The following is a 9,985-nucleotide window of genomic DNA, read 5'->3' as shown; positions in this document are numbered from 1 at the left end:
ATTTCTCTTGAAAGGATGCTCATCCTAGGTACGGAACAAATGGTCGCTAGCTGTATAGATACATATCCCCTTGTGGGAATAGGGTCATCTCGGGATTCTTTTTGTGGGGCTTCGAAAAATCAATTAATCATGTTAGTTTATCGAATATCATACGTTTAAAAATTATTTTAAATTATTTTATTTAAAATTAAATGTAAATACTAGTTAATAAAAACGAACCGTACGATATATAATAAACAAACATCGACAAAGAAAATCTGAAGAGAATCCTCGTCACCCGCTGTGTTCTAATATTATGGTGTGGGGACCACACATGACCCAAACCTCCAGTTTCTAAAGCGGGCCTCGCACTCCGCACTTGGATGCTGGATCTGAGAGACGACTCATTTTTGAATCCCCAAAGAATCAAGGCTTGCCGCTCTGTATGGCCTTTGATGTCATGTCACCATCCTACTGGTCAATTATTTTACCATTTTACCCTCTTTCACCGTTTCGGCCAATCAGCCTCTGCGCCTAGCGAAGGTAAAATACATCAGAAACCCTATTCAATCCTCCTACTCGAATTATTCGAAGCGCTTCGGACAAGGCAAGATTTTAAATTGAGGGACTTTTATGTCATTTCCCCCAGTTGAGTCCTTCGTCCACGTTATCGATCCATGTGACCACCGCTAAAGGGTCCTTCACCGTCGGATCGCAACACAAACTCGCGATCCCTGACCGTCGGATCTCTCTTCTCCATCCCCCTCCCTATTTCCCTTCCTGTCGTCAAAGGAAAACCAACCTTTTAAATCCTCACCTTCTTTCCTCATCCGCTCTGCCTGACTGAACTTCCCACCAAACAAACAGTCTCTCTCTCTCTAGAAAACGGTTTCGCTTTCTCTCTCTAGAAAACGGTTAACAGTCCCCATCTCTCAGTCAGATTCTAGTGAGGAAGCTCCCATGGCGACGGAGAACTCCAACAATCCACTAGTACCGCCGCCGCCAGTTCCCTCTCTCCCCCAGTACCCAGAGGTCCACAATTTTCCTTCATTTTCTTTTCTCGGCATCCAAACAGGTTTTCCCTTTTAATTCAGCTTAATTTCAGCTGGGTTTTGCTAATTTTACTGATTTTTCTGTCCATCAGATGATTATGGCGGCAATCGAGGCCCTGAACGACAGCAACGGGTCAAGCAAGTCCGCAATCGCGAAGCACATCGAGTCAACGTACGGAGATCTGCCGGAATCTCACGTGGCCCTCCTCGCGCACCACCTCAACAAGATGAAGGACACCGGCGAGCTCGTCCTGGTCAAGAACAACTACATGAAGCCCGACCCCAACGCGCCGCCCAAGAGGGGCCGCGGCCGTCCTCCCAAGGCCAAGACCCCAGTCCCAGCTGGCACTGTCTCCTCCCCGCCCAGGCCACGTGGCAGGCCCCCCAAGCCCAGGGACCCCTTCGCACCGCCACCTCAGCCCAAGACACATTCCGGAACTGGAAGGCCACGTGGCCGCCCTCCCAAGAAGGCCAAAACGACACCGTCTTCTGCTCCGGTTTCAGTTCCCACCCCAGCTACGGCAACCGGCGCGCCGAGAGGCAGAGGAAGGCCGCCGAAGGTGAAACAGACCGCCGTGGCCCCGGTCGGTTGTTGAGCCATAGCTCAGACAGTGAGAGAGGGAGAGAGAGTGTGCTAGTTTTAATTTAATTTTAATTAGTATGTTTAGAATCTAGCTTTCGGCTAATTGATGATTTAATTAGCTTCTTTTCTTAATTTTTTATTTAATCTTTGTTTTCAAGTTGGGGTATGTGGGTGGAGGGTCGCTGTTGTGAGGTTGTAATGCGACTGTAATCCACCATGTAAATTGTTCAGCGGCTTCTTGGGCTTTTCTGCCTTTTGCCTCTCTCTAGGTAAAAAAAAAGGGGGTTGAATTTAAAACCAGACTGATCCTGATTACTTTTTCGCTTTTTATGTTTCTCTTCTTTTAAACTCCATACTTTCGCTCCCTTAACGCTTTTTCGACCTTTTTTTCAACGTGCTGCAATGTGGTTGGTTTGTTTGCTTGAATATGGTTAAATCACAAGGTTTCTTACTTTGTGATCATCATCAAGGTTTTTTGCTTTACGAGAATCGAGAAAAATGTTTGTCGTACATAATCTTACATTTCATTTTTAAAGATGTTATTTTCACAATTTAAATGTTTAATCTTTTATTTGCTTTATGAGGATCGAGAGAAATGTCTGTCGTATGCAGTTTTACTCTTGTTTTGTAAAGAGATTGTTTTTCGTAATTCAAATGCTTAATCTTTTGATCATAAATGAACAATTTTTCTGTTGCATCAAGTTTGGTCTCGATTGGGTAAAACATTGATGGTGAAAAATAAATAAAGGGCCTGATGCGTTGGTGCAAAAATAAGGTTTGGTGGTAACAATTGATTCTTTCTTCAGTTTGAAAAAGTGTAGGAAGTCTTTACAGATGTTGTTGTGGATTAAAATACCAACATATTCGCCTTTTGGATTGCACGCCTGAGAATTCTGTCCATTTTTAATCTTTCATGTAAAATTCTTGACTTTGGGCCGAAACGAATGCATGTTGATTAATCTGAATATGTAAGGTATCAGCCTTGCTCATATTTTGGCATATAATTATCGACACACAAGAAATGAAAAAAAATGAGTGAAATGAGCGTCGGAAAGAAACGAATACATTTGTGATTTCTTTCGATTCAAGTAAGTAAACTGTTAACATGTTTGAAAAAGAAAGGAAACCAAAAAAAAAAAAGAAAAAGAAATCTTACTTTGGCTAATATTGTTACTGAAAAATCATTGATTTACTAGATAAGTACATATTACTCAAAATTTTTACAGTTATAAACTTATATACCGCACAATCAATTAGCAGATGTGAACTTTAAAATATTTACAATGGTTGATATATTTTATCTTGCTAGTGGTCTAAAATGGATGAAGTAACTGGAGAGAAAACCCAGGAATCAAGTGATACAGGTCTTTAAAAATTTGATTTAATGGCTAAAAATTATTATAATTTTTAAAAGTTTTTACTAACTTCTCTGTTTTTAGCTGTTGAATCAAAATTTTAAAGGCCGAATCACACGATATCTGGGCTTTGAAGCGAGATCCGGAGATCTTTCCGAAGTGACCAAAAACATTTTTACTAAATGAGATGACCCAACGACTACATGTCACTAAAATAGATCAAGTGATGTTCTGTTAATAGTTCTTGTCCTTGCGTGGACAAAGATACGCAATTTGAATGGACAGTTGCAATGAAAATGACTATTGGCTTGTGTAAAAGTATTCAAAATATTTTTTTAGAATTCACTTGCATTTTTATTAAAAGACAGGGAATTTGGGAAAGCCGCATATAGGTTTGTCAATTTGGTATTAAACTCAAGATTCACGAGAGTTAAACTTATGACGTTTCACTTACAATATATTTTTTTTGAACAAACGATATTATCTATACTAAGGAGGAGATGGTGAGCTTAGCCTCATAATGGGCTAACAATAATGTATTTTAAATTTGCTTTTGGACAAAATCCAATCTAAGACCTCTCACTTACAAGTGAAGAGAAATATTACTAGAATGTAGTAGTAAGTGACACGTTTCACTTACAATTAGAGTGAATAAAAATTAAAGAAACATAAAACTGAAATAATTAGTTATTAAATGGGCCATAAACGAAATTTGTTATGAAACAAATCCTAAAATATTTCTTCAAACAATGAGGAAAAATAACATGGAATAAATAAATATGTGGAATGGAAGGAGAAAACCGGAAGTTGGGGGACTTGGGTTGCAAATAAAAAATATTTAGCGCTCAATCGACGGGGTAGTGAAGTAAAAACACAAACCGTGGGAATCGCTCTTTCTTGGTCTCACAAAACACGCGGGTGAATATCAACGGACAGCCGGTAAAAGTGGAACAAAGATCAACGGCCAAAAATAATAAGAATACGTGCGTAACGTGCCACGTGGGGAATATTTTTACAGGATTCGGACAAACTTCGTCCGTTTCCATCTTCCGGTTCACCCTCCAGTTTTCGTGTCCGAATATTTGTCAGATTCTCTTTATAAGGATTTCAAGAATTTATGAATTGTATTCGTTCGTATGTCATATGATTAAAATTTATTTTAAATATTTTATTAAAAATAAATATAAACAGTAATCAATAAAAATTGAGCATATTAATATTGATAAACGAATATAATTCACGAATTTACGTAATCCAAACAAAAGAACCGCAGAGAATCCTGTTGGCCAGTCTTCAACGCACCTCTTTTACGTCTCACTCACTCGCCTAAGCGTAAACCGTACCAACATCGCCACCTTCAAATTCCGTTATAAATTTCTCTCTCTACGTCTCTCGTTCTCTGTGATTTGAATCGCGGTTCGTTCTCAGCGAGCAGAATGTCGTCGGGGAAGGTTAAGAAGGTGGAGACGACGCCGTTCGATGGCCAGAAGCCCGGAACCTCTGGCCTCCGCAAGAAGGTTCGCCTCTCTGTCTCTCTCACTTTTTTTTTTCAAATCGTGATCTCGTTTGTATGAATGCTGGATCTGTTGCGTTCGAGCAATTCTTAAACTCTGTTTGCTGCGATCAGTTTTTCGCTGTTCGATTTGGTGAATTCTTGCATTGTTTTCCGATGTTTTGCTATTTCCAGATCATTGATCGGTGTATGAAATTGAAATTGTTTAGGTTTGATCTCTGTTCGATCAAATCGATCCGTTTGATCCGTTTGATCCGTTGATCCGATCTTTAGATCTTTCTAAGCTAATTAGGTCTTATTTATAGTGCAGAACAGGACTCCAGAAGTTTATGAACTAATTACATCTTAGTTAAACTGGTTTAATTCTAATAGACACTCTGTGTTGGTGATTGCTTCGGTGGAAATTCGATATGATTTTCGGTAGACTAGAGATTGGCTGTTAGAAAATGTACGCCTGTTTTCTTAAGCTAAAATACACAACTGAGATTACTGTTTTGACTTTTCCTTATTTATCTTCATATTATGGTGGCTGGAACTTTTCAGGTGAAAGTCTTTACGCAACCTCATTACTTGCAAAATTTTGTTCAGTCAACATTCAATGCCCTTCCATCGGATCAAGTTAAAGGTAGGGATTACTAAGTCATGCTATTTTCGTCGATCTTTTTTCTCTTGATGAACAAAATGGAGTGAATTGTCTTCATTTGCATTCTTGCATTTGAACTTCCAAGTCAGTTTATGCAGATAATACTCATTTTGTTGTGTTCGATTCTACTGAGTTACACTTTATCGTCTACTTGTAGATGCCATTTAGACACATAATTTTGTTATGTGATAAAACAGTGAAATGAGGCTTTATGTATGTGCAAAATTGAACGGTATGGAATTTAAGTTAGATTAAATGCAAGGCTCCAATGTTAGAGGTGATGGTGTCAAGGCTGCAACAACGTTGGTGGCCGCTTTGTATAGAGTTAAAAATAAGGGTGAACAGAAAGCTATTTTAAAATAATGTGGAATTAAATTTTTTTTTTCACCCAATTCTTAAGATATAATTCCTCACTTGGCCAAAAGCAATACATTATCCCTCATGCTGAACTCCCCGTTCCTATGTGTAATATTTTGTTGACTTAGTTTCAAGTGTTTTTGTTGTTTTAGAATGTTTCATTAACTTATCATTTTTTTTTTCTTCTTCTAGGTGCCAGAATTATTGTATCTGGTGATGGTCGCTATTTCTCAAAGGATGCCATTCAGGTGATTTTGCATTCCATGATATTTCTGAATGCAATTTTTTTTTTTTTTTTTTTTTTTTTTGTGATGGTATATATAATTTGTACTGTCTAAAGAAGGAAACCGAAAATGTTGTTTGGATCTGCCTACCTTTTTGTTGCTATTGACAACAATTGGGCTTGTGAAGGGCCTCCCCCTTGAGCCAGCTAGAACCCCTTTGTTTTTTGGTGGGGGAGTCAAGGGTTTATTGCTTCTTCTAATATAACTTGTAATGAGAATAATAATGTCTTCTATTTATACTATGTTTTTTCCATTACAGATCATAATTAAGATGGCAGCAGGCAATGGAGTAAGAAGTGTTTGGGTCGGTCAGAATGGGTTGCTTTCAACTCCTGCTGTATCAGCAGTCGTACGTGAAAGAGTTGGTGCAGATGTAAGTTATAGTGAATTAAGATCTAGCCCTTATTATAATCATCATCGCTATTAATATTTTTGGTTGTGAACTGCTTCACCTGTCTGTAATTTTTAATCCAGGGATCAAGGTCATCAGGTGCATTTATATTGACCGCCAGTCACAATCCAGGTGGCCCGAATGAGGTTAGTGATGCCTACATCAGTAAACTTTTGTTATAAACTATGATTAGGAAATTTCGGGAATTCTCAGATGCTGCAAAGAGATGGATGGTAACATATTTCTTGGAAGTGGAATAATATGAAACATTAAGTTTGTTTGGAATTAGGATAGCCAACAATAAGTTTGTTTGAAAATAATTGAAACAATTATAATATGTTCAAACAATTGGCAGAGCCGACACTTTGTTACTTGATACTGATTGGGAACTTATCCTCTTTTTCGTGTCCGTATTTCAGGATTTTGGGATTAAATACAACATGGGAAATGGTGGACCTGCCCCCGAGTCAATCACTGACAAGATATATGAGAACACAACAAAAATAAAGGAGTACTTTACAGTTGACCTGCCTGATGTAATCAATCAAATCTAAGCTCCATATTTTTTTTTATTTGCTTTAAATCTTATTACAAGATTGCTGTCCTTTGAGTTCCATATATTGTAATAACAGAACTTCCAATGTATGTGACAGGTGGATATCACTAAAGTAGGTGTGACCACCTTTTCTGTGGAAGGAGGGACTTTTGATGTTGATGTTTTTGATTCGGCGAGTGATTATGTGAAATTGATGAAGTAAGCTTATCTCTGAGAGGAATCTTCCTCTGTGACTTTGGTTACAGTTTTGTGATCAATATGATGTTATCAGCTTAATATCAGGACAGTGTTCATTTGACTTGAATTCTCATTCCAGGTCAATCTTTGATTTTGAGTCTATCCGGAAGCTGCTATCATCTCCAAAATTCTCATTCTGGTATGTAGATAGCTGCTGAATTGCATTTTCTTTAATGCAATAATTCTTTTAGGGCACACACATGGTATCAATGGTGGTATGACTTATCTCTGTTGTCATGTTAAAGTTATGATGCACTACATGGAGTTGCTGGAGCTTATGCAAAACGTATTTTTGTGGAAGAGCTTGGCGCAAAAGAAAGCTCATTACTGAATTGTGTACCCAAGGTATTTCTATATTCTGGAAAAGGTTTTTTTCATGGTTTAATAAATGCTTTTTAAAGTGATTTTATTCATTTGGTTCACCTGTTTCTCTTGTGATTGACTTCATGCAAACAGGAAGACTTTGGAGGAGGGCATCCAGATCCTAATCTGACCTATGCAAAGGAGTTGGTTGCACGTATGGGACTGAGCAAATCAAATACTGCAGATGAGCCCCCAGAGTTTGGTGCTGCTGCTGATGGTGATGCAGATCGTAACATGGTCCTCGGTAAAAGGTAGCATCAGAATTGTGATTGTAATTCTAATCTTGTCTTTAACTTGCACTCTTAACTTGTCTTGTTTTATTAGGTTTTTTGTTACCCCTTCGGATTCTGTAGCCATCATTGCTGCAAATGCAGTTGAAGCCATACCTTACTTCAAAACTGGTCTGAAGGGAGTTGCCAGGTACTTTATTATGCTGCTTTGCTTGCAGTCTATTCATTTCAGAACTACATATGTTTGTTAGAAGTTTTTTGTTCATGGCCTAGAGTATTTGTGGATTTCACAATTGGAATTATATGTTCTTGAGTTTTTATAAAATGTCTGTCTTTTGGATATATATTTTCATGCCCAGATATTCTTTATTATCATCTTTTGACGTTTTCCACTTGTAGGAGCATGCCTACCTCTGCTGCCCTTGATGTTGTAGCCAAACATCTAAATTTAAAATTCTTTGAGGTAGTCTCTCTCTCGTATGTATACACACACACACACACACACACACACACACAAATATCTGCGCGTGTATTCGTGTGCTGCTGGCATAGTAAACATGTAACTTAGTTGTATTTACTACAAACATCTAAATTTAAAATTCTTTGATGTAGTCTCTCTCTCGTACGCACGCACACACACACACACACACACACACACACACACACATACATACATATCTGTGTGTGTGTGTATTCGTGTGCTGCTGGCATAGTAAACATGTAACTTAGTTGTATTTACTATAAACCCCAGGTACCCACTGGCTGGAAATTTTTTGGTAATTTAATGGATGCTGGATTATGTTCAGTTTGTGGGGAAGAAAGTTTTGGAACAGGTCAGTTTTTCAGGAAGTACCCTCTAAATAATATTGGAATTACTAAAAACTTGCACAATCTCGGATCATTGTCATTTGTTGTGTCCTTGATCAGGTTCCGATCATATCCGTGAGAAAGATGGTATCTGGGCAGTTTTAGCTTGGTTATCCATACTTGCTTACAAAAATAAGGAAAATCTTGGTGGGGAGAAGCTTGTCAGTGTTGAGGACATAGTTCGTAAGCATTGGGCTACCTTTGGTCGCCATTATTATACTCGATACGACTATGAGGTTTGTTAACGTTTTAAAGTGGTCTCCCCAATGTTCAACTAGATAATCTTGTATTGCTATTAATTACTGTATATTTTTTCTTGAAGAATGTGGATGCAGGTAAAGCAAAGGAACTCATGGCTTCTTTGGTGAAATTGCAATCTGACCTTTCTGAAGTCAATAAGTATGTTTACTCTTGTCATTTGTCAGACTATGAACAGAAACTTTGCTTCTTTTATTGACATACTGGTGCTGCTTATTTGTACAGGATTGTGAAGGGAATACGTTCTGATGTCTCTAACGTTGTCAACGCTGATGAATTTGAGTACAAGGATCCTGTTGACGGTTCCATCTCAAAACACCAGGGCATCCGGTACTTGTTTGAGGACGGATCACGATTGGTAAGTTGACAGTCTTCTTTTTGTATTTTGAAATTAAACTTCTTGGATCTTGCTGGTCTTGCTTGAGCTGATCAATCGTGCCCACTCCTCGAACTCCATTGCAGGTTTTCCGCCTCTCAGGAACCGGCTCAGAAGGTGCCACAATCCGACTCTACATTGAGCAATATGAGAAGGATCCATCGAAAATTGGCAGAGAATCTTCAGAAGCGCTTGGTCCCCTCGTGAGTTAAATCATTAATCTCATAATGTTAAATGAAATTTAGTGGCTAATTTTTTCGGGCTGGCTCTGATTCGCTCCATGGTTATACAGGTGGAGGTTGCTCTTAAGCTTTCGAAGATGCAAGAGTTCACCGGACGATCTGCCCCTACTGTTATCACATAGATCCACATCTCTAAAATCACATAAAAAAGGACCGGCTTCTTATCTTCAAATATATTAGTAATAAGAGAACTCTTTTTGTAATTTTGACGGGTCTGTTGGACTCTCATGTCTACAATTTTTGTTTGTCCAAAATAATGCGAATTTTGAATGGTACTTTGCAATCTCTTGTCCAAATCTCGTGTCCTTTAAAGTTTAAACCACTTTTTCCCCTCGAAAATCATTTTCATTTTGACCTAACTTGTGAAATCTGCTAAACTTCCCGTTCAAGATGCTGACATGGGTTCATAATTGCAATATCTATTCAAGCAAACCTATGTCAGCATCTTGAAAGGAAAGTTTGACGGATTTATCAACGAAGCGCGACATGTGGCATAGTAATAGCTACAATCAGCGCCTGTAATGCTCTACTCGTGAGCAGCTCGATTAGTAACCAATTTCATCAAATTGGTCCATGTCATAACTTATTCGCCCAAGATTTACGTGATTACTTTTTATGATATTTCTTTAGGCATCAAATAATATTTGCCAAGTGTGCTTCCAAAGATTCGTTTCAAATTTTCAATACGTCTATGGCATA

At 38.3% G+C, this 9,985-nt stretch overlaps 2 protein-coding genes and 1 long non-coding RNA gene across 4 annotated transcripts in view; 2 read left to right on the top strand and 1 right to left on the bottom strand.

The window, feature by feature from the left end:
* The window catches only part of LOC139190639 (uncharacterized), a 44,250-nt gene that overhangs the window by 4,946 nt on the left and 29,319 nt on the right, over positions 1-9,985 (bottom strand). The gene's annotated exons all lie outside the window — the stretch shown is intronic.
* Positions 566-1,914, top strand: LOC114820688 (HMG-Y-related protein A-like). The gene is made up of 2 exons (XM_029091853.2): positions 566-1,011; positions 1,124-1,914. The coding sequence occupies exons 1-2, from the start codon at positions 940-942 to the stop codon at positions 1,625-1,627; spliced, it is 576 nt and encodes a 191-aa protein (XP_028947686.1). The 5' UTR covers positions 566-939; the 3' UTR covers positions 1,628-1,914.
* Positions 4,214-9,582, top strand: LOC114820575 (phosphoglucomutase, cytoplasmic). 2 transcript variants are annotated; one of them, XM_070811018.1, is made up of 18 exons: positions 4,214-4,486; positions 5,026-5,107; positions 5,675-5,730; positions 6,026-6,139; positions 6,241-6,303; positions 6,577-6,693; positions 6,811-6,911; positions 7,030-7,089; positions 7,196-7,295; positions 7,407-7,564; positions 7,638-7,733; positions 7,943-8,006; positions 8,295-8,376; positions 8,471-8,646; positions 8,733-8,809; positions 8,894-9,026; positions 9,131-9,247; positions 9,337-9,582. In XM_070811018.1, exons 1-18 carry the CDS (start codon positions 4,406-4,408, stop codon positions 9,406-9,408), a joined length of 1,749 nt encoding a protein of 582 aa, XP_070667119.1. In that variant the 5' UTR covers positions 4,214-4,405; the 3' UTR covers positions 9,409-9,582. The 2 variants fall into 2 exon arrangements, with proteins under 2 accessions (XP_070667119.1, XP_070667118.1); XM_070811017.1 differs by having other exon boundaries at positions 4,264-4,486; positions 8,894-8,998.

This window comes from Malus domestica, chromosome 13, assembly GCF_042453785.1.
Source record: "Malus domestica chromosome 13, GDT2T_hap1".
Classification (NCBI taxonomy): Eukaryota; Viridiplantae; Streptophyta; class Magnoliopsida; order Rosales; family Rosaceae; genus Malus; species Malus domestica.
This window is presented reverse-complemented; position numbering and strand designations above follow the sequence as displayed.